Source organism: Anticarsia gemmatalis, chromosome 1 (assembly GCF_050436995.1).
Source record: "Anticarsia gemmatalis isolate Benzon Research Colony breed Stoneville strain chromosome 1, ilAntGemm2 primary, whole genome shotgun sequence".
In the NCBI taxonomy this organism is placed as follows: Eukaryota; Metazoa; Arthropoda; class Insecta; order Lepidoptera; family Erebidae; genus Anticarsia; species Anticarsia gemmatalis.
In genome coordinates, this window is record NC_134745.1 from 2,036,959 (window position 1) to 2,061,040 (window position 24,082).

The 24,082-nt window shown below is 33.0% G+C and overlaps 3 protein-coding genes and 1 non-coding gene across 11 annotated transcripts in view; 2 read left to right on the forward strand and 2 right to left on the reverse strand.

Moving 5' to 3' along the window:
- The first annotated feature begins 282 nt into the window (after nucleotides 1-282).
- Cib2 (Calcium and integrin binding family member 2) lies at nucleotides 283-10,847 on the forward strand. Its single transcript, XM_076122540.1, has 5 exons — nucleotides 283-466; nucleotides 1,022-1,056; nucleotides 7,987-8,104; nucleotides 9,321-9,448; nucleotides 10,591-10,847. The coding sequence occupies exons 1-5, from the start codon at nucleotides 416-418 to the stop codon at nucleotides 10,826-10,828; spliced, it is 570 nt and encodes a 189-aa protein (XP_075978655.1). The 5' UTR covers nucleotides 283-415; the 3' UTR covers nucleotides 10,829-10,847.
- A 2,397-nt stretch (nucleotides 10,848-13,244) lies between these two features.
- On the reverse strand, nucleotides 13,245-13,316 carry TRNAH-GUG (transfer RNA histidin (anticodon GUG)). The gene has a single exon. It is a non-coding gene; the product is annotated as a tRNA-His (tRNA).
- Nucleotides 13,317-15,699: 2,383 nt separating this feature from the next.
- Nucleotides 15,700-18,592, forward strand: ben (bendless). Its single transcript, XM_076136266.1, has one exon. It carries the CDS (start codon nucleotides 15,920-15,922, stop codon nucleotides 16,373-16,375), a length of 456 nt encoding a protein of 151 aa, XP_075992381.1. The 5' UTR covers nucleotides 15,700-15,919; the 3' UTR covers nucleotides 16,376-18,592.
- A 2,650-nt stretch (nucleotides 18,593-21,242) lies between these two features.
- The window catches only part of LOC142987420 (uncharacterized), a 199,714-nt gene continuing 196,874 nt past the window's right edge, over nucleotides 21,243-24,082 (reverse strand). For all 8 annotated transcript variants that reach the window (XM_076136190.1, XM_076136217.1, XM_076136200.1 and 5 more), the window contains one exon: nucleotides 21,243-23,951. In XM_076136190.1, coding sequence (XP_075992305.1) covers nucleotides 23,880-23,951 — 72 coding nt within the window. In that variant the 3' untranslated portion in view covers nucleotides 21,243-23,879. The remainder of the gene's footprint in view (nucleotides 23,952-24,082) is intronic.

Sequence of the window (24,082 nt, forward strand, 5' to 3'; positions counted from 1 at the left end):
AAGTTATTTCGGAAAACAATATACATAAATGTCTTTTTCTATCCAGATTTCTAAGAATAAGTTTCTGGAATCTGTCCAAGACAATCTTAAAATTGTAGTTTTCCTAAGAACTCGTAAGAGTATTCTACGAATGCTTTGCTAACACTAAACAAAACATGTTTAGCAAACAGTCGAGCGACTCATCCAAATAAATCTAAACTAGTACTAACAAGGTTTCTCTGTACGCATACGAATCGACATTGTCCTTGACACCGAGCCTCTGTCTGTCACACTACACTGCGTCGTCACGCCCTAATCCCAATGGTCGCTTCCAGCCAGTGTTTTGTCGCTGTCGCGGCAACAGGCAGCTTTTACCGGCTTTTTTTACCGATTTTTTACGGTTATTTTTTTTTACCGCGAGTGGAAATTCACCGTGATGGGTAACAAAGTTGTGACGTTTACGGAGCAGCAACTGGAGGATTATCAGGTATTCTGTTTTGTCTGTGGTCCTCGCAAAATTTGAATTTCGAACTGTTTCAGTTTTGTTGTTTTTGTTTACTTCGGATGCTAGACTAGAAATAGGGTATATAAATATTATAACTATTTTCTAAGGGTTGAGTAAGTAATAGAATTAATATTATTATTTTCCTTATGAACTAAATGCATGATAAGTTTTCTGATATACGTTTTAATAAATAAAAAACAATTCTAAAATGTTTTCTGTAAAAAAAGCATTGTTATTCTTATTGAAAAATAGAAGAAAAAGTTAAGTGTCAGATTATTTTCGTTTTATACTAGAAAATTTTAAGTTGTTTTTTCTACTAAAATATATGCAATGTAGATAAATATGAAAGACTTTATATAATTATCTATGTGACTAGGTACCTATTTCATAATCTGATGAAATATATTTAAGCTCCTCTAGCGTCATATTTTAAGTACACAGAGACAATATTTTTAACCTTCATTTAAATTCATAATTCTACCATTTTTAGATCAAAAATATTTATTTATCTATATTCATAATTTCTTTTTAAAACAGGACTGTACATTTTTTACAAGGAAAGAGATACTTAGGTAAGCAACACTTTATAACGAGACAATAAAGACAATGTCGCCGGCAGAGTTATCGATTTTCATGTTAATTTATTTAAACCATTGTTTGGACGACATTATGATATTTCACACTCTTATTATTAGAGTACACGCTAATGGCAGACATCTTTGTTTTTATTTACTTATTGATTTATTTTTATTTCTGTATTTATGGGTTGAGCTTTTTATCGCCACTATGTAATAGTCATACTATTTAATTCTTGACCGCGAAAATGTGTAAAGTGTAAAAAGTTTCCGAGACAAAAAGTTTATGTGTTTATTCCTTCTACGGTCCGATATAAACTCTTTTTTAAATTTATTCAGATTTTATTTCGGGATTTTTCTTACACGGAAAGAGTTGTCGAAGTAAAAGTCCTACGAATAATTCCAAATATAGTAATACTAGATTCAACCCATGACTTTGTACCTATCTGGAAAGAGTTCTTAAGATAATATTAAAGACCTATGATTTTCATCTTATTATTCTATATATACTAAACTTAACTAAAGGTTTATTAAAAATTTTAATCAAATTACATTAGTTGTTTTTGAGCCATAACATTGCTAAGATCGTATACACAGTTTCTCAAAGCCAACGGTTCACAGAAACCTTACAAACAATTTTTTGAGGCAACGAATGACTAATATCGTAAGTACATAAAGTGACACATTTATCCACACTGACTATCACGTTTATAGGATTAACGACGGGTTTCACCACCTACGAATACGGTTAGCTTATTAAGCAGATATCTTTCCTTTTTGGTGTCATTCTATCCGTCATATAATCTATCCGTAAAGTAGGACTTTAAGTTGAAACCCCGATTTTATCAACCACTTTTAATTTTAAAGGAGCCTCTTAACTTGTTTAAGGAGTGGTGATTTACCTTAACTCGCTTACGTTCTGCTTTTTTCTTTGTGATAAATTATAACACATATTCTACCGGAAAATTTCGAAAATTATGACGTGAGAAAAAGACAAAACAACAACGAAACTCAAATAATAAGCGTGAAATTTTGAGTGGAATCTCACTCAATAATTCTCAAACTACTTTCGATTCTTAAACTTCATACAAACATACATAAACTCACACATATTACCGTACCATAGGAAAATACAGATACCAAAGAACACAATTTGCTACAATTCCTACAAACTTCCCTTACGTCATTCACATCCATACATCTTGTCATTCTAACAAACGTGCTATAAAAATCGTGATACATTATACCTAAATGATTATAGTGTGAGTAAAATGCCGCATTGAACATTAATAAATAATGTGTCAGCTTTCTTTAATACAACTGCGTCATGAATATATTTAGTGTTGTGATGATTCTACGTACACACACGAACTACGACGTCTGAAATATTACTTGAGGGACTACGCAGCTTTCCGAGATTCAAGCTTGATATAATTTATACATAGTACAAATTGTTTTACACTAATTCGTAATTGATATAATTATTTTCCCAGCTCTGTTCTATGGCTCACATAGAAAGTCTGTAGGATTACGCTAAAGCCAGTTAGAGTTTTTACTAAACATTAAATGACTGAAAAATTTGAAGTTCATCTTTGTTTGTAACTACCTACATATATTGGGTTTAAACAGCGTTGAATCGTTTGGGCGTTTGTCTGTATTGTAATTTTCTTAACGTCTATTCATATGAGTCGTCGGTTTCTTACTGAAACGAAATGCAAAGTGTTTTGTAAACAAATTCTTTACGCTAGTATTAACTTTAATGTAACTAGCTTCCTTTAATTTCAACCTTTATTTTACACACAGTTAAGCTATTATTACTGTTGCAATAAACGACTATTTCCTATTCAATTACAACTTTATTACTTCAAATAGAACGCTAACCAAATATTTTTTAAGAATTAGTAATGTACTTATAACACCTAATACTTATTATTTTTCGACAAACATATCAGTTCCAAAACCAAAACACGGACGATCAAATGAACCATAAATAGGTAAGCGGATTATCAATGACGCAGTGTTGCCAACACATGCTCCACGTGAACAAGCGATAGTACTATACACATCTCTACATTATTAACTAGTTAGCAATTAGTTTTGTTTGGTTTCCGGAAAAGTGGCCTTAATCCAGACGATAATCCCAGTCTTTCTGAAGCTATAAAATAGAAGTTGAGAAGTTAAATAATGCTTGAAATGTTTAAATTCGTACCTACATTTTTAACTTTTAATGTAAACTAAGTATTATTTTAGGAAACTTTTACTTATTCCTGTGAACATAATAAAAATAATAATGTAATGAAAATATGATAAATAAGGCTTTGCTTTGTCACATACAATCATTTGAAAACTATGATAATATATCATAATATATAACTACGATATACGAAATCAATAAGTAATTTTGACAGCAAATATTTGATACGTGTACACTGAGGACTGACTAATACTAACATGATTTTCCCTCGATTGTAAAGGATACAGATAAATTTATTAACAGCCAAAATACATTGTTTTTAAATAAATATGAATATCACCGATTTACACTTTTCATTTGCCATTTTCATCAACATACATATCTTTAACGTGAAGAACTCTATACAAACAGCAGCATTCAACCTATACTTATTCACTATTGCCAAGTGACTTGCGATTCGTGAATCACAGGGGTGAGAGGTCAAACTATGAATCAGATTCTGATTAATACATTATGAGCCACATGTTACTTATCAACTATCATAAGTACAATAACCCCTTTCCGGGTAATCGAACTGGAAAACGAATAGTAAAGATAAACAAATATATTATTTAGTCCGACAAGTTCGTCCAGAGTTTTATATGCAAGGTTCAGAATTTAGAACAAGAGTGACCCATAGGCTTATGCAGCTGCCGGTAGCCAGTTTGATACAGTTACTTTTTTGTAGAAATACACAGAATTACTAGTTATAATCTATAATAGATCCACGATTCATGCCAAGGTACCCTAAGTTGTGTGACTATAGTATGTATTGTGGAGTATTTCATTTGATAGAGAACTAGATAAGAATTGGATATTTAATAACATTGTAATAAAGTAACGTCGTAATGTACATATGGAATGTCATATACCTACAAGTAGGTACAGTTTTAAATGAACAGAGCGACGCGTAATTATTTTCCCAAATATATGTAATTTTCAAAAAAATAAAATGTGCTAATAGCGTAGTGTAGCTTCGTTAATAAGAAAATTTTAATTTAATTGTTGTAAAGAAAATTGCAGCACATTAGCTGACCTGAAACTCGAACCTTGAACTTAAAGACCTAAAACCACTTATTAAAAGTTCAATTGTAAACCTATTAAATACTTAAAGCTTCAGTAATTAACTAATTACTAAACAATCAAACGTATAATATATGTTTTTAATTTGCCTTAATTACTTTTTACGAACACATGTTTTTCCATCTTCATTCTATTTCTACTCCATGTCGAAAGGGCGCGAATATCGTGAATAAAACCTATTTAGTTCTACCGAAATACATTTTCTTTAATGTTTGAACTTTAACGCCATAACCTTCGAAGGTCAATGGCGTAACATAATAACGGGAACATTAAATACAGATTGTCGTTAATGGTGGCAACACCTGATATTAAAAATAATATCGTGGGTAGTGTGATACCTGGTTTGCTAAAGTCATTAGCGATAAAAAAGTAGTTTTGAAGCTGACAGACGCTTTCCTTTTTAATGGCTGTAAATATAAAAAAGAATTTGAATATCAATGATTGGCAGTTGTCGAGATTCTGTTTTATTTAAAATTTAATTATATGTATAGATGAATTTTACTGGCATAATTTTTGTATTAAGGTTACGGTACACATTTATAATTTTACTATTATTTAACTTATGAGACCTATCTTAAATGGTTTAATTTTATAAATTTCGGTATGTATATATAACGGTATTAATAATATATCGGTATTACCTTGGCCTAATTTTAGAAAAATAAACATGATTATTTTCTTTAGAGACTTGAATAACCTCACTATCTGTGCACTTCATTACTCAAAAAAAGTTAGGTAATGTAACCGAAATAAAACCTCATAATTTATCATAGCGACAACACAGGTAAACACAATTCCACGTCCGCGTAAATCAGGGCTACAGAGAGACAGTAAATTTACACAAAACGGCTTTTTTGTCAAGCGTACGAAATGAGAAATGTCCTCATTTGTCCTCTCACGTCCTTTGTACGATTTAAATGTACCGAGAAAATATGAAACCAAATGTTTCAGGACAATCTCATTTGTTAGGCTTATTAGTTATAAATGTTATGTAATGAGGCCTTGACTGGATGTGACCTTTTCAGGAACTTTGTAGGTAAACATGTGGTTGAAAAGTTTAGGTTTTCGTGTGTGGAAAAGTGCGCAGTAAGAGTTGGATATGTTTTATTAAGTTCCTTATTAGTGTATTACTCTCAGTCTTCATTGTGGACATAGTAAAAGTGACAAACTTTTGCTGTATGTATATAATTTACTACCTTTATACCTTTTATTCATTAACTTGGATGATACATTAGAATATTCGTTGTTAATAAAATGCAACTGTTATTCATTCAGAATAACACAGATCAAGCTATCTAAGTCAAGATTATAAATACTTACTCAAAGGCATTTCAGAAACCAAAAAACATACTAAAAGGCTTTTGACCTCATACATAAAGAAAGCTTAAGTCTTACGCAGACAATGTCTACTGTCTCTGCTAGTCCTACAAAAAGACAAGCGTATTCAACTTGATGTCCCCACCTTGTTCCCGAAATGATGTGATCGAGTGACCTGACCTAATAACTCCCGTCAATACACAAGGCCGGACATTTATTACTACTGTTAATTAATTAGCCATTATACTAATCGAAGAGTGAGAATGATAGCCACAAGTCAATGTCAGCTTGCTAGAGTAAAAAGAAAATAGAATAAAATAAATTGTTTCGATCTACGATTGAAAGATGGTGAGAATCGGTGAGGGGACCTCTCCTTACTCCACTTTTAACGTTTACGGTTTTTGTTTTGACGATAGAGTTAAGACTGAACGCCAGACTCTTTTTATTTAGCCTTTTGAGCAAATTTTCTGAATAAATTCGTAAAATCAAAATCAAATCATTTATTCGTATATGTCAAATGCTGACACTTATGATAGTCAATGATACAGAGAGTGAATTTACCGCCATTTCGGAAGGCCAATGAGAGCCATTGATAATCTATTCGATGTAATTGAGAAAACAAAGACAAAAATCGAATCAAATCTGAAATAAATTGTAATGACAGGAACTCGTGCAACGACTAACGAGCAATAACCAATCCGCAGGTTAATATGAAATCATTTTGGACGAAATTAAATACAAGTAATAAAATAACATAGTACATTAAAGTACCTAGTAAGTTCTTATGAAACTTTAATCAACAATAAAACTAAAGTACAAAAACATCGTTTTTACGAGACCTATATTCGGTGTACCGCAATACGACGGCTTATCGGAAAATCTTTACTATGGAAAATTGGAAACTATTACATAGACTCACATGTACTAAAATTTATCAAATTGACCTAAAAATAAAGGTGGTTTTAGTTTTAATTGTTCTCACGGAAATATTCTAAATGTTAGCAATTCTGTTGTTGCCAGGCTGGCTATTGGCCGCCTTTCTGGGATTCAAACGAGTAATTTCAGTAATCACTACTATTTTCATCCAAAGGCGGCTATGTTTTTCTTCCGGGCTCGCTGATTTATAGCTACCAATGGTTAGAGTCAATGACCATAGTGTTTATAAGCCAACAACTTAGAAGAGAGCCTTGTATGCAAGGTACCTATATGAAATTCAGAATTCATAACATCAGTGACCTTAGACGGGTGTAGCTGAAGATGACCTATTAGAAACAGTTACTTCATTTTGGGAACTCTTCTCTACTAGGTCGTGGGCTATAGTAGTACAAAAACAACGACGACGTTGTCGGTGTAGTGGCTATGTTAAGACCATAGAAAAAAGAACGTCTTGTTTTCTATGTAGAAACCCCTTCAAAACAAAACCAATCGTTGCAGCGGAAATTATTTCAGCGAACTCTGTACAAATAATATCATTCATACGTATAACAATTTATAATATTACTTACGTGTACGCTGGAGCAGCAGCGGCAACGTCGGTAAACTCTCGAGTTCGGCGCCGGCGCTTCTCGATCCTATGACGACACTGACACTTTATGCGGCAAATCGCTAAGTACTTACTTAGTTCCAAGTCCATCATCACTAATCACCACGAACACGTATCTTGGAAAAAGAATGCACGTTGTTAAAATGTTGACTTGTTTAAAGTAATCACCATCTCGGGAAATACAAAGTTATAATCAGCGTCCCGCGGAATCCAAGGAAAGTATACCTACGGTTTGTAGGCACCGCGAAACAACACAAACACTCACTACCTAATAATGATAAACCATCAACAACACTATGGCGTCCTCATCAAATTAAAACACTAACACTACGTTAGAAAAATGTTTATAAGTCAAACCAGTATATATTAATATTTAAATACACTAAAAACTTTAAAACAAAACAATAAATAAGCGTCCATTTTGCGAAAGACTTAGACTTAAATATTATTTTTTGCACGCGAAAAATTTCGCTAGCTGTCATAGGGCACAGGTTTGGGTGGCACTGCCGGGATGGATAGGTCGAAGTACATCAAAGCGGAACGGCAGTGTCACGTGCGCCGCCGTCTCATTTTAATTTTATTTTCCATATTTAAATTAAATATATTTATATGGCAGTAAGTCCCTTACTCATAAGACTAACATATTTAATGGCGAAACATAATAATATGTGTTTTTTACACCTTTGGTTATAACAGGCATGATAATATTTTTGTATGTATGTAATTAATTGAAAATTATGTATATTTCCAGGGTATTCAAACGCTTCAGAGAAGTGAACCCGGAACTAGTGCCGAAGCGAATGACAGAAAACCAAGCACACACAATAGCAGTACCAGTGGAGGAGATAGAAAAATTACCTGAATTAAAAGTAAGGAAACATTTATCTATATTTTAAAAAAATGTTCCACTCATTTGGCCCCAAACTATAGCGAAATTATGTATTAAAAGCCTACAATTACTAATTTTTTGTTACACTAAATTAATGGTCGATCTCTAGAATAATATATTATTATTATATATATAGGGAAACAAGAAAAAAGCTGATCTTAGTATTACAGCTAGGAAAATAACGAGCGAATTTAAATTAGTTACATTCACGCAGATGTTTTTACTTTTGTGTCATTAATTTATTTTAAAAAACTAGGTATATCACAAAAAAAACTGCTTGAGCAAACCTACACAAAACCACGTCTTTAAAAAAGGCTTTCTTCAGGCTTAATGATTTACAAGAAAGTTCTACTTTAAAATATGGCTAGACGACAATAGGCTAAATGGATTAGCGTAATCTCTTAGCAAACTGATTTAAATCTTAGAACATTAAAACCTTTTTCAATATACTATTCCACTAAGGCAAATAAAAAATGGCGACTAGAGATTTCTGGATTTGATTTATCGAACAAAATTTTCATAGCCATTGAAGGAATATTACGTAGGGAACATTTTCGGTTCGCAAATACTTTATTATTCAATTTCATATGTACATAAAAATTAATATATTTTCCTACATTAGAAAGTCAAAAGTTAAATAAAAAGCAACCAAATCAAAGGCATTACGTATTCAGTCAAAGTTCTTGTTGAGAGACATTCAAACAGGAATAAAAAAGTTACACATTTCATTCCGCAATCAATTCTCTTTTGGCAAAGGTAACTTCGTAATGCCACGCATTTTAATAACTAATGGCTTATTCAAACATCGTAGGTGTTCTTAAAAATATTTCGAATGAAAAAGTTTTTGGTAAAGTTGCCAGATTAAACTTTGTCCATAATAAAATTCTTTTCGACTTTCAATAGATTGAAATTAGGGAAAGTTTGAAGTATTGAAAATATAATACTTATGTATTTATAATCCGTCTAAGGATTAAAGTTATGCAAGTTTTTCAACTTAATCCAATGATTGAAGCGAAGTTTTGCTTTAAAATGAGTCTTTTTCATTTTGTTAGTTAAAAATGTAAAGTAGCGGTCAAAGTTCAGTACTTAATAACTTGTCTTCAAAAAGTAGTTCGAAACGCGGGCCGCATAAATAATTGTCTGACTTTTTCAACCTTTTATACTTTTTTGCTTATAAAATATATTTCTTTTTTTAGGAAAATCCGTTCAAAAGACGAATCTGTCAAGTATTCTCACACGATGGCTCCGGGAACCTCACATTTGAAGATTTTCTCGACATGATGTCTGTATTTAGTGAAGCTGCACCCAGAGATATCAAAGCTTGGTAAGGAACCTACAATGTACCTACAAAATACATAGGTATATAAGTACTTATGTTTGTAATCACTAAGATGTTTACAGTGTGAATACATTTTTAGCAGATAGTGGTAGATCATATGTAGTTTAAACATTAATAAAAAGTGCAACAGTCAATATTTGTAATTAATTCAGTAATGACAGAAACACACACAACTGAAAAATAAGTGCTCAGGCAGAATAAACATGATTCCTTATCCATCTTAACTTTTTAATCGTATTGGTTTATTTTCCCGCCTCTAATCCTCGACTTCCCGCAAACTCCTGGAGCTCATCTCTATAAACTAAAAAGAAAACAAACCGAGCAACTGTTTCTGAAGCTAACATCGTAATTTCTGCAAACTTCAATAAACTTTCTAATAGCAGAAAACTTTTGTAATTAATAACGTAATTTATGTTCAAAGGTGCCTTGTTTTATTTATAGTACAAATTACTTTATGGTCGAACTAACTAATATTTTAATAATTGTTTTTTACCATAAATTTTAAATAAGATGGAGGTATACTCTTCTCCTTCTTTCCTTGAAAAAGTTCGGAAAAAAGGCCCGAAATTTATAGTAAATCAGTATGTTTATTCACATTATGCTTTAACATAGGTTGACTTCAAGTTATCGACCTCATCGCTAGAAAATAAGAGACATTTTTAGCTCAACTACATAAATTATTATATTAGTTGCACGCATGGTTGGTTGAATAACGTGATAATTGTATTATATTAAACGGGCCATACATTGCTGAGGTGTGGCGAGTCTAGCCGAGACAAGCTAAGGTCACGAAGAGTTGAAAAAGGCTTGTATCACATTAACGAGGCTGTTAAAGAAAAAAAAAACTGTGACTAAAATAAATTTAGAGCTTTTACTTTTCCGCAACATGGTTTACATTTTTAATTATAAGATTAGCTACTTGTAAAATAAATATTATTTTCACTAAAGTCTCCATATTTAAATTTGTCAAAAATTTTACATTCGTGTAGAATTAGGTATGAAAAATAGAAGCATCAATTTCGTTAAAATTAAGCGGGATGAAAGTTTTTTATTTAAAAATATAGACTATCGTTAACGTTAACGAATTTTCGAACGATTTAATAAAAACATATTTCATTTCTCGACAGGTACGCTTTTCGCATCTACGATTTAGACGACGACATGTACATTGGCCGCGACGACCTTCTAGAAGCTACCAGATTGCTAACAAAAGGGGAATTGCATCCTCAAGAACGAGAAGAAATCGTGGCCAGCGTGTTGGACGAAGCAGACGTGGACGGCGATGGCCGGCTGTCATTCATGGACTTCGAACATGTCGTCGTTAGAGCACCTGACTTTCTATCCACGTTCCATATCAGAGTATGAATTAAATAAAGATTTTTTATACATTCGTTTTATTTTAACCACTCTAAATGCACTGAAAATGCTTGATAAAACCCATTAAAACAGATGAAAAGAAAAAAAAACAACTTGCTTTTTTAAACTATTTGCAAGCTGGTAATAATGTTTTATTTTTTAATTGAATCGTCAAACTCTTTCGTCCTCTTTTTTGTTCCATATTGAATTTCAAAATTAATGATGGAAATAAAAATGATCTGAACTATTTTTTTTTCTTTTTGTACATCGAGCAGGGCTTAACACAAACATTTTATTATAACACAGTATTTTAGACTTCTTTAAAAACCTACCGAGACTGAAAAGCAAATAATATCTATCTTAATAAATCTAAATATTAGTTCAGGTAAGTAACCAACATAATCTATTATAATTATAAACCTTTGTTCTCTTTTACGAAATGCGTAAAGGAAAATTGTTTGATTCTGAACTGTAGGTACTTAGCATTTGCATACTTAATTTAATTCACACACGGAAGGGCAAATTCGGAACAAAATGAATAGGTACACACCCGAGTTGTGCGTTTATAATTGGTATATTCGCGAGTCGAAACATTTTTCAGTCACTTTTAAAAGTTGCTATTTTAATTGCCTACTTTCCATTCAAAATTTTAATAGAATAAACGGTTAAAACGATCAGTAAGTACACATTCATTTGTGTGCTTTAAAACCAAACGAACCACTTTTTAAAACGTTTGTTGGGTTTAATTAAAAGCAGCTGGCCAAAGCCGCACGTAATTTTCGCCAAAAAGAAAATGGCTGAATGAATTGAGCTGTTGCCAAAAAATATGTTTTACTTTTTATTTAATGGTAATTTTGAATTAAGAAAGTGGTTGCTTCGGTATTCAAAAAGGTGCTTGGAATTACTTCGAGAGTTTAAAATTAAATAAAAAATGTAGTTACAAAATGCAATGGAAACATTTGACTAATTTTCCAAATGAATGTTACTGAATCGATATCAACATCGCTGATGATTAATGTACATTTATAGCAAAGTTACATTTATAATATACAAACAAGATATGTAAGAAAAGCTTTTAAAAAAATATTTAGAAAACAGAAATATAAATTTACTAATTTAGATGATCTGTCAACTTCAAATGATGCTTAATGACAAAACATCTAAATTATGGTCTTTGGTATTTTTATATTTTTACTTTACGTGCAACAGATAATTTATCTTACAGCCAGTAGGTAGATATTCAACAATCTATATTTTATGTAGGTAAAGTTACCTATCATAAAAGACTACTAAGTATATAAAAGTATTAAATTCTTCCAGATCTTTCTTTATCCTGTAAAATTAAAAGCAGATTACGGTCCCTAGCTATTGACTCAGGACGTTGGTGGACCACTAAATTAAATCACATTTAAACCCAAGTATTCGACGTAAAATGCTTCTTACATTTTCTTAGATTAAAAACCCAGCGGATGTATACTAATTCGTCACTAGCCTAGCCTTTCTTCCAACTATATTGGAGTTTTCTTCCAGTCTCACCGGATGCAGCTAAACATCAGTATTTTACATGGAGCGAATGACTATCATCCACAACCCAGTTACTTGTATTAAAGCACAATACCCCTTGGTAAGACTTCACTGGTTGTCAGACTTTCAAGCTTGTGACTACTGTTAACGGATGCCTGGATCTTTAAAAATTATAGCCGGGACCAGCAATTAAACAAAGAATGTCGGTATGTATAATACTTATGCAAGATTCTTAATTGGCATATTAATCTGTAAAAATGCTGTAATCATATTTCTCTTTTGTATAAAAACCAATTAATACATGGATTCATATTAATGTAACAGATAAATAATTTATTTCGATAACTTAATTTATTCATTCAGATACATTTCAATATTCCTGAAAATTAATTGACGTTTCGTGAATGAATTTTATGCGAATTACTTTCTTTTTGAATAAGTATTGAAGTAATTTGTTTCAAATAATAATAATTTATATTATGTTCGAAACTTTTAATTGAAACACGAAGCAAAGAGAATTATGTATTTTGATATTGTTTTTGTTCCGGCTACTCTCTAAAGCATGTATTATTTATATTTTATTTATACAGTAAATAAGCAGAAATATGTAAATTAAGAGAACAATAATGAGTATTTTTTAAACAAATATTTATATGTTGAGTAATAAATACAATTCTAGTATTTCATTACGTGCAAATTGCGGAAATAAATGTTAGTAACATTTATTTTCAGTTCGTAAATAAATTGGCAATACATATATCAAAACATTTCATATTTTCCTCTCTACTGAAAAAATATAAATACACGTAAATACAATTAGCAGTTATTTTCAGTAAGAAAATAATAAATTAAACAAACAGTTTGTGACAAAAAGATATGCTCCGCCGCGACAGTGTAACACTGCCGTGACCAGGATTCGAACCTGGGTTACTACGGCCACAACGTAGGGTCCTAACCACTAGACGATCACGGCTGTCGGAGCTGGTGAACAAACGACTGAAATAACTCGCCTCTACACTTTTATTGTTGCTATCTTTTTCTTAAAGGTATTCCGTCTCTTTCTAATTCGTCGAAAACAAAGAGACAGTATTTTGTGTAATTGTTGTTTTTTCACAGTATTTGCAATACCTATTCTGAATAAAATGCAAATGATGCAAGGTTGCAATTAATTCAACTAGATAGGTATTATGATTTTAAATAGGTACTTATGGCTACGTAGTATTTTTTTGTGATGTTGAAAATATGCGGGAAGCATTTCATTTCACATTTTTGGCATAAATTAGTAGGTACAGTAAGCAAGTGTAAATAAGTAATTAATATTTAAATAATTGGGGTATAATCTGGTCCAAATTTTGCACTCTCTTATGGTAAATGAAGGTTCACTGACAAAAAAACACTTCACAGAGTTCTATTAATTTCAAACGTATGTTCTTCCTAATAACACTTTTATAAGCGGTAACATTTCCATAATAACTTTAAACAAAACCGCATATATCTAGCTACCTAAGACCGACTAAGAATTTCAATATGGGTCTTTAGTAAAGACTTCATTAAGAAAACGTATACGAAAATGAGTTCTTAAACACTATTAACGGTCAGGTAAATCGGTTCAGGAGCTCATCAGGTCCCGTCAATCATGTTGAAATTAGCCGATTGGCTATTAGCCGGCCCAGGCTATGTTATTGACAGTGTTTCATAGCCCGAAGATTGGATACGAGGTGCATAATAGAGTTGGCTATAAATGTCAAGTGATTATGTTGGTAGGCGTCAAAGGTCGCACAAGACACCTAAGAGTTAAAAATAATAGGATTTGAGTGTCTGAAAGTCACTTCATAGGTACGTAAATTCTTAAATAATTTCTGTAACAAAATATAAGTAACTATAATAAGTAATCTAATTTTTTTTTGACGCCGATTTTCCTGCTTGTTAGTCAATTCCACAATTATTAATTTAGAGGAATACCATATCCTTGGGAGACCTCATTTTGCTAGTGAAATCAATGAAGTCATTTTCAATACAACTTCGGTGGTCTAGTCTTAATAGGGAGTTCGGTACTTAGCTATCTACTTTACTTCTGTTGGAAACAAACGCAATAATTTTTAATTCCGACACTCAAACTACCTATACAAAAAACACTTTTCTAGACAGACTTTAGAATGAACTACAGTAGATATAAATAAAAATAAACTCGAGTATTCCACAAACACGGTAGCGGCGCATCTGTCAAAGGAAAACACCAAAGAAAAATATAAGTGTATTTTTCCCGCGCATTTTCCATGTTCCGCACACAAGGAATTGAGTGATTTTCTTCACCCTTTATCTTACAGTTGTTACGTGACACGAACTAAGATATTGTTGGGCGGATAAAAGAATATATTTTATAAGGCTCTGTGTTATTTTTATATTCAAAGCTTTGGCAGAATAAAAGGATTGTAGAATTTAGCGAGGCCTTTTGTCAGTTGGTAGGTTTCTTAAATAAATAAATAAATAAATAAATATAAATATAGTGGGACAATTCACACACGGTCATTTGATTCCAAACTAAGCAGAGCTTGTACTATGGTAACCAAATAACTGATAAACATACTTATATACTTCTAAATACATACTTATATAGATAAATTCACAACCAGGCTCAGAACATATACTCGTGCTCATCACACAAAGATATGTCCCGGGTGGGATTCGAACCCACCACACGCGGCGCTACGGCTGTCGCGGCGAGGTGACCGCTTAAACCACTTAAATAAAATGAGCGTTATGTAAACTTGATGTGATTTCAGCATTATCTTTTAAATTTGAACTTCAAAGAACACAGTTACGTATGCGATCCTCTGAAACTTATTTTTGTCACTTGGGTTTGAGAATTTAAAAGTATAGTTCAGTGTCTTTAAAAACAGTCAAAATGTTACATGTTGTACTCGTCAAGGCGATCAAATTGCATGGCTTCGTTATCGCTAGTCAATATATCCCTGATTTAACCAAAGGATTGTCTACTTATGAAACTTTTGGGCCTAGCTACATATAATTCTATTATTTTAGCGGTAGCTTGAGCTAAACTTTTGAAATATGGACTAGTTGTGTCATCTAGTGATTATAGCACTAACGACGACGTTTCACTTACAAGTTCAAAAAGTTGTCACTAGATGTTACTGTATTCTTGAAATATTGTCCAACATATAAAAACGATTTATTTAGTCTTAATTAGTTATTTTTTATTGTAAAACGTTTGTTGATGGTTTGTTTTAATTAGCTGAAAAAAATAATGACTTACGAAGAATTAAAAAAACCGGTTATTACCGCAATTTATCAAAAACGCATCCATTTCTATATTGCACGTGTTCTCTATGGACCCAAAGTCTACATTGTCTATGCATTAAAAATTGAAGTACCTTCGCTTTTGTAGTCGCGTTTTTAGCATTATCATGGCTAAAATGCTGTTGTAATTCGTTAATTCCGAAGACGTGCCTCAGTAATCGTCGTAAACACATAGAGTGAAAAGACAATTAGATATTTTGTACTATTATATGATTACTTGCTTTCATTTGACAAATTGCGCTAGACCGCATATTTAAAATGGCAGCCCTACCACGTAGAATAATCAAAGAGACACAGCGATTGATGCAAGAGCCGGTGCCGGGGATCAGCGCGGTGCCAAGTGAAACGAATGCACGTTATTTCCATGTAATCGTCACTGGACCAGAAGACTCGCCGTTCGAAGGAGGACTATTTAAATTAGAATTATTTCTGCCAGAGGACTATCCCATGTCAGCGCCTAAGGTTAGGTTTATAACGAAAATATATCATCCGAACATAGATCGGCTCGGTCGTATATGCTTGGACATATTGAAGGACAAGTGGAGTCCTGCACTGCAAATCCGCACAGTGCTGCTGTCGATCCAGGCGCTACTGTCAGCGCCGAACCCTGACGACCCGCTGGCCAACGACGTGGCTGAGCTGTGGAAGGTGAACGAGAGCGAGGCGATCCGAAACGCGAAGGAGTGGACGCGGAGATATGCCATGGACAACTGAGCGCCCGTGCCGCAGCGCACTCTCACACCAGTGCCTCGCCGACGCGCGGAACACGAGGACGGAACTAACATATATCATGATTCTAAGAGTGCAAGTTATGTTATACACCCTAGACCGAGTAACTTGTGAAGAGACAATTGTGGATAAATTTTATTATAGGTGAGCGGCGGGCGGCGCGGCGGCGGCGCGGCCCTCGCTCTCCGCCAGGTTATCCTCCCGCATTTCTCGTAGCCTCGCCCTTAATGTCTCGGAGCGGTCCGACAGTCCCACAGGTCATTGTTTACCCGTTCACATGTAGCTTCGTTACAATATTAGGTATGCATATTTTTTTACTATCATTATAATAGCAAATAAAACAATTATCTGGAGACTTAAATGTATATATTCATGGTTACAAATTTGGTTAATTTTATACAATGGATAGTGTTTACTGTCACAAAGTTCGATATCTTTGTAAGAGTCTTACGGAACACCCAATGTTTTGAGTGCAAAATGTTATGCTTAATAAAATGATTATATATCAGTTAACTGAATACTAGTGATACTGAAGTTTGATTTAATTGTTTTACATAGCAAAGTTGATGCATTATAGGTGTTATGAGTTCCCACGTTTAAGCAACATCAGCATGATTTCACTATGAATCTTTTGTGTACTATTTACATCTTGTATAAAAATTATCATTAAATTGTATTTATGTAAATTTAATTTGGCTTTGTGAGAAAACTTCAAAATACATAATATACAAAAGCTAAACCAATATTTTATTTGAAACAAACATGTAAAGATTATTCTCATTAAGAAGGTTGTTATCATTTACAATTTTTATGAATAACAACTTTGATATTCTTTTCCTTGTAGGTATTGCTTAGCGACCATAATAATGATTAATGATTTCCTTGAGTACATGGAGCACATTATTGCTTTTAAAAGTCCATTAACATAATTTGAGGTTAGTGTTGTGTTTTCAATGGTATATTGTAGGAAGAGGCATATTAGTTAGAAGAATTACGTAGTCAGTAGCTACCAGACCACAAACATCTGTGCTAAATGGTTTTGTACACAGTAAATCTGTGTGTTTCAACCATAACATTGAGATAATCTTTAAATATTTGCATCAATGTGACATTAGGTGCTCTTGACAATCAGCTGTTTACTGATTACAATATTCTAAAGGTGGACCAATATCAGTACCTGATAATTGGGTGATTGTCAAAATTCTATGCTAGAGTTCAAAGTACAAAAATGTTCATGATTTGTAATTGTTAACATATAAAAAAATCAGGTCAAGCTTTCAAGCAGCTTGAACACCTCTTACCAAGAACATTTGTTTAAACATAGATTTGTAGTAAATAAATAAAGCAAGTGATATTTTTAAAAATATTACATGAGGTAAAATGTTCATTGTTTATTTTTGTTATTTAAAAACACTGTTATCTCCTTATCTAGATCTCAAAGTTGTTATTATTGTGCAACAATTGTTGACAGGATCCTTCTTGATAAGTCAATCAAGAAACAATGCTCTTTGTTTTGTCAGGATTATAAACAATGATTTTTATCAATACACTGTAATTTGAGTGACATTTTAATTAACCATGAATTAATTACCTTTATTAATTAAATGAATTTTTGTTTCATGTTATAAGTTTTGAGTTATCAGTTATTTCCAATATGAAACTTCACAATGGATTAATCCTCTTCAATATTGATAGAATAAATTGATAGTTACATTCATTGAATGGTAAAATTATTAGGAAAGCAGTTATAAAACCATGTCCAAATGAAGCAACGACAATCAGTAGGTATAGCCAGCATTGCAGACAATGCATCCATAAAGGAATCTGCAAGCCAATCTGATTAAGATCTTACTGGTTTCTAACACTGCCTAACTAGTCTTGGGACCTGCCTGCATTCCCCATAATATGTAATGATATCCTAATTTTCTGACAGGAGGGAGTCAATTATTTCTGGAGATAACTGGATCAGTGAAAACTTCTCCTGATTGGTAGTTGCTGTAATACAACAACCGTTTCTATGAATTAATCAAATGCATACTAATTTTAGTGAACGGATTATTCAATTACTGGTCTTGTACCAGGGTAAACTGCATACTCACTTAGTAATAAACTATGCCAATTTTCATTTTATTGCAGTAATTATTTTTGCATAAGGTTCTCTGTAATCGGAACAGGAAAATATAGTGGTGTTTATCTAATCTCTGTTGCAGTTTCATTCATATAAATTATTAGAACATAGTGCGTAGCAGATACAATGTAGCTTTTAGGTGTGAACTGTATTTGGAACGGCTCCAAAAGATTTTGATTTGGCTTTCTTAAATAAACAAACAAACTTGCTCTTCGATAATATTACGTATGTTTTGTAGGATGCGGGTGTTATTCAATCTATCTGCACTTATTTTTGATAATTTTTGCCTACCTCCCATTTTTTATCTCACATTAAACTTCTTTAATTGAATTGTGACGTGTAAGAAGCAGTTGCCGGCGGGGAAAGAGTCAATACCAAATCATACCAGCAGTCTCGTGCAATCTTGCTGCCTTTTGCAGTAAAATTAGTGAGGTCTTGGCTAAAAGTAGGTAGGGGGTAGGGTAATGGTTCAAGCAAAGACATGTGTTAGCCTACCCCCATTTTTACATATCAGATCTGTCACTTGCCAAAAGAGTACCGTTGCTCCTCTGTTCCTACTGGAATATGTGATCTCAAGGGATATAATCTAATGGTTTTACGTGTTGAGAGGGCTTAAATAGATATTCTACTGTCAGGACACAGGACAATGTCATAAATATCGGGACTGACCCGGCTATAACCGGACGGATGGTAAGTCTGCCACACATTTGATTCTGATTCATTTTGTAATCATGACTTTTCGTTCAAATGAAATATTGTAGATTACAGGTTAATGACCTCATAAATATAGCGAGTAAGATATCAACTAATTTCCAAGAACATTGGGAATTTGATATTCTATAATTAGAATCTGATACAGTGGGTGGTCTAATCAGAATATACGTCAACTAAGGATTTATACATTCAATATTTTTTTTACAAAGCTTTTATACTTGAACGCGTAGGAATAATGTATTGATTAGAAGCTATTGAATACACCCACGTTTTACCGTTTATTTTCTTAGTTTCAAGTGATTGTGGGCGCACTTACTTATTGTATCGGGTATCTATAGGTAAAACTCGAGGCTGCTACTGAAAAGAATACAAATAAATGAATATCACTGGTTGTTTTGGATATCGATCAAGGAATCTCGTGACCCGAAGTTGCAGCATAGTTGGGACCACAGACGTTATCCTGTTCAAAGTAAGTATCCACTTCTATATTTTATTCTTACCTTTACTCAAAGCATGCTTGAACACTTCAAGCATCAAAATTTTGCCTTTATTTACCTACTTACCTATAAGGACCTGGCTAGGAATTATTCGTCCAGAAAGCATCTGCTTTGATAACAACTAAATATTTTATGTAGGTACCTACATAAAATAGCGAAGTGATACGATACGATGTGAGTCAACTTGCAGAAAAAAGTAAAACATGATAAAATACGACTGTCTAGTTCGGTCTTCAGGGATTTCCCGAATAAATTTCTAGCTAATCAGACAAACATTTGCTTGGAGTTATCAGGTTTGCCTACAATTTAATTCCCAGTAAAAATAAAGTTTAACTGGGTATATTCTATCAGGTGGGTATTGTTAATTTTGATTCCACACATGCTATGTTGGTAGGTATTAGTAACAACTATAAGTAGGTACCCTAGGTTTAGACTATAATTATTGAATCCCGATTTTTTTAAACTCAATTGAACAGAACTTATAACGTCATTTTGGTAGAATAATAAAGATTGAAGTTAGTAAGTGTATCTGTCGATGTGCAATAATAATGGAAATGGACAGATTTTATTTTACACTTGCAGCCACTTTATTTATCAGCTTGTCTATCTGTAAGTGGCAAAACTGACACTTCTAGTGGGCACCTCGGTGATATAATCATCCATGGGGCTTTACCGTACGTCATTATCATATTTTTTATTGTAGAACAAGGATGGATAGGCATTAAATTCATATTATAACTTCATTCAGAATTCCTATGACAAGTTGCACAGATTACATGGAAAAAAGATAATGCTAGTTGTTTGTGGCAGGCGTTATAAATCTGTTGCATCAGAATTTAAAACGAGGTGTGAGCGAAATGTAGCGCTTCGTCATGTTGTTTTGTATTATTGGTCATTGCCCGCCAAGCTTGCTATTTCTAGTCAGAGGTGTTGCAGAGGGCAATCATTGATTCATCTATATTTCTAGACATAATTTTATTTGTATGAGTGTACGTTACAGTTTATCAACATTTAAAAAATCCTCTCCAATATATACTAAAGTCTTTGTTACATTATTTTTGCCTAAGATTTTTTTCTACACAGCTACTTTTTTCTACTACTGCTCAATAGATGTCGCTGAACGTTATATTTGTCGTAGTAGTTCGCAAATAAGAAAACGTGTATTCTGTACATACCCATGTGGTTTTCAAATAGTTGCATAGCGCTATATAGCTTTAATGTCATGGACCCTTGTTCGGTTAATTTCTCAGAAACCAGGGGATACCTACGTAGCTTGGGTCGAAATCAAACCGAGTCAATTTTTATTATTTGCATTATTCATCTGTAGCTGCAATTAGATTATTTGTCATCTACTTTACTCAGTAGCCTTTGTAGATTGGTATTTTTATGAGTTTTTAGCAATAAGTAGGTTGAGATTTATATAATTTAAATAAACAGTTTATCAGGGTAGCCTAGTGCTGCCTTCTCACAATGTTCACAATCATAGTAAGTAGGCATAATAAAACAAAAAGCATCAGTTTGTTCAGTTTATTCTTAACTTTAATGCAGACTAGAATAATACTCTTAGAAATGAGAACAACAATAGTTATTTCACATGTTACAGTGTACCTACCATATATCAGCTTCACAATAAAAGGCTATTTATTATCTGTGTTTCTCAATGTAAATAAATCTTATTCACAACAGCTAGCAATACAAAATTACATCAGACTGTATACTTATTATATTTACGTTTAGTACATGAGGGCATGGCCAGTGTACAGGGCTCAGGGAGGTTTAAAATAACATAATTTTTGGGTACAATTTGAGCGACGAAGGAGAGATAGAGTTCGGAGTCAGATTTTATTTTCTCAGCTAGTTATTGACTGATGGCCTTACCCATATTGATTCCCCATATCACTGACTACCGTAAAAAGACACTGGCCAATGAGCAAATTAAAATATAGAAACATTAAAAGGATTACATGACGGGAGAGATGTACTTAAACTGAAGCGGTTTATTCGAGTGTTTTTAAATCTAAAGTGTTTACAATTAGAACTGACAAATTATATATATTTTTATACATAAATAAATATTGTTTACTCGTCCTCAGAGCGCTAAGCTTAGCTAAGAACACAGGACATACATACGTAGGTTACATAGTTATGCTATAGCGACACTATAAAATTTACAAAATATGATATATCTTTTGAGATGCTACACGAAATAATGCATTTGTTATTACTATATCGTCTAATCAATTCTTTTTTTATCAATTTGATCACTGTAGGTCTTCGTAGTGCGCTGTGGTTGCACTGACGCGGGTCACTACACTGATAGCACGTTAGTGCGACCCACAGCGCATTACTTCCTGACCCAATTTTATCTAAGCTATACATGTTGATCTGAACTGAATGAGATGATTTGAACTATGGTGCATTATCTTTCAAAGTTAAACAAAACTTAACAGTCAGAATATACAAAAACCTAAAGTTATGATGGAATGGCTAGTTGCTAACAGGCATGAATCATGATATCAAATAAAAAAACATCCCTTATCTAACGCATGTTTTGTCTCTTTTTATCTTATCGTGAAACTCATATCAAGAAAAGAGACAAAACACATATTCGCTTTATGAAAGGGTGTAGATATAACACAGCGCATACTAATAAAAGTACTGATTAATTTACTTTATCGGTACATCGTAAATTATTTAGATTAGTGATAACTTATCTAGTACACAAAGAAAATTGAATTATCGGTCATTTTATCAGTACGCATTGAACAATATCCTAAAGCAATGGCAAAAGAAGACCACTTAAACGTAAAACTACAAAAATATTTAAGTAACAAAATGGTTTTTTTACAAAAATGACGCGTTTTAACAAAAATAAAATCGTACGTGAATCTGAATTAAGTTTAATAAATACCTAAGCAGATATGAGTGGATTTGATATTCAATTTATAAATATATTAAATGGAGTATGTATACATTGTCATGACAAAGAGTGTCGCTGTATACTTCTTGATACTTGACGTATACATAGAAGTATATAGCGACGCGTTATAGAGAGATAATACAACTTATTTACTAATTTATTAGCCACATAAGCATGTAAGCATGTAACTCATCACATTATGTTTTTTGAGTATTTTATCAGCTAAGCTTGAAGGCCCTTTCCTTTCTTGTTTTTTGATACTTTTTACATTTGCTTATAAAAGTGTTCTGCAGTACAAATATTGGTTACGTCTGAGAATCGTATTTTAGGTACCCGGTTCAGTGGAGTACCAGAAAACATCATTGTCTACTTTTTTCTGTTATTAATAGACATTTTTAAAGTTACGTCTTTATAACGATGTTTGTTTCGTTTGAAAAGATCTTTTTATTATATCTTAAAAAGCCAATAATGATGTACAGTTGTTCACTATCATTATGTATCGCTTAGCAAATTTAAGTTTTATTTAAGAGCCAAGTTCTAAATATGGCCTTACTGTTTGACATGTCAAGTATCTAGAATGGTTCGTTATTCATGTTTATTTGGCATTTCGACAAATTTTTACCGCCAGATGTCTCTAGTCAGTTAAGCATTTCAATAAATTACAATTACTACAACTGTCTGGAGAATAAAACCACTTTCAGATACGATCATAAGTGGTTTCATATAAACTTTTAATGTATCCTGAACATTTGAACGAAACGTCAATCGTGTAACGTAAGTCTCAGGTCATATTTTGATTATTTTTCTGTGTACTTCTTATTGCGGTAGAAGAAGCTTTCTTAGTAATAATTAGCAGACTGTTCTTTGTCCATTACTGACCCATTGCAAAGAGAAGTTAGACCTGAGTCGGCTATGATAGTCAAATCCGGGAGTTTGTGTTCGTTCAAGAACTGTTCTTAAGTACTCTCGAGTGTATAAGGTTTCATCACGATCTTCACCCGTAGCGCGCTTTTCTTGCACCATTGAATCAGACATCAGCTTGAATAATTAGTTCCAATAGAACTCGCTAGGGGCGCTGATCGATTTTTCATACAAAACTTGTCGATAGCTTCTCGGTTGTCGCTAGTTGGTTATAGTTAGTGTGTGTGAGGAAAGGGCCTATATGTTGCGGTACGGCGTGTGTGCTATATATCTGGTAAGCAGGCACTTGTAGCGCGAGGGTGCGCGCGTTTAGATGAACACGGGGTTCTCCTGGCCCGTCAGCAGCCTGAACATCGACGTCGGCATTGTTTTCATTAGTATCTGAAATTGTACAACAGTTACATTAGATTAAATGTAGTGGTTAAGTATCATACTAGGTACAAGAGTTTAAAAGTAATCTAGGTTTCAACGGGATTTGTAAGCTTTCTAGGGATGACATAGAAATTAAGGAC

Coding starts and splice junctions, on each gene's coding strand:
- Cib2 (XM_076122540.1), top strand. CDS start 416: ATGGGTAACAAAGTTGTGACGTTTACGGAGCAGCAACTGGAGGATTAT. Junction 467..1,021: donor AGCAACTGGAGGATTATCAG/GTATTCTGTTTT, acceptor TTTTTAAAACAG/GACTGTACATTTTTTACAAG. Junction 9,449..10,590: donor CCCAGAGATATCAAAGCTTG/GTAAGGAACCTA, acceptor ATTTCTCGACAG/GTACGCTTTTCGCATCTACG.
- ben (XM_076136266.1), top strand. CDS start 15,920: ATGGCAGCCCTACCACGTAGAATAATCAAAGAGACACAGCGATTGATG.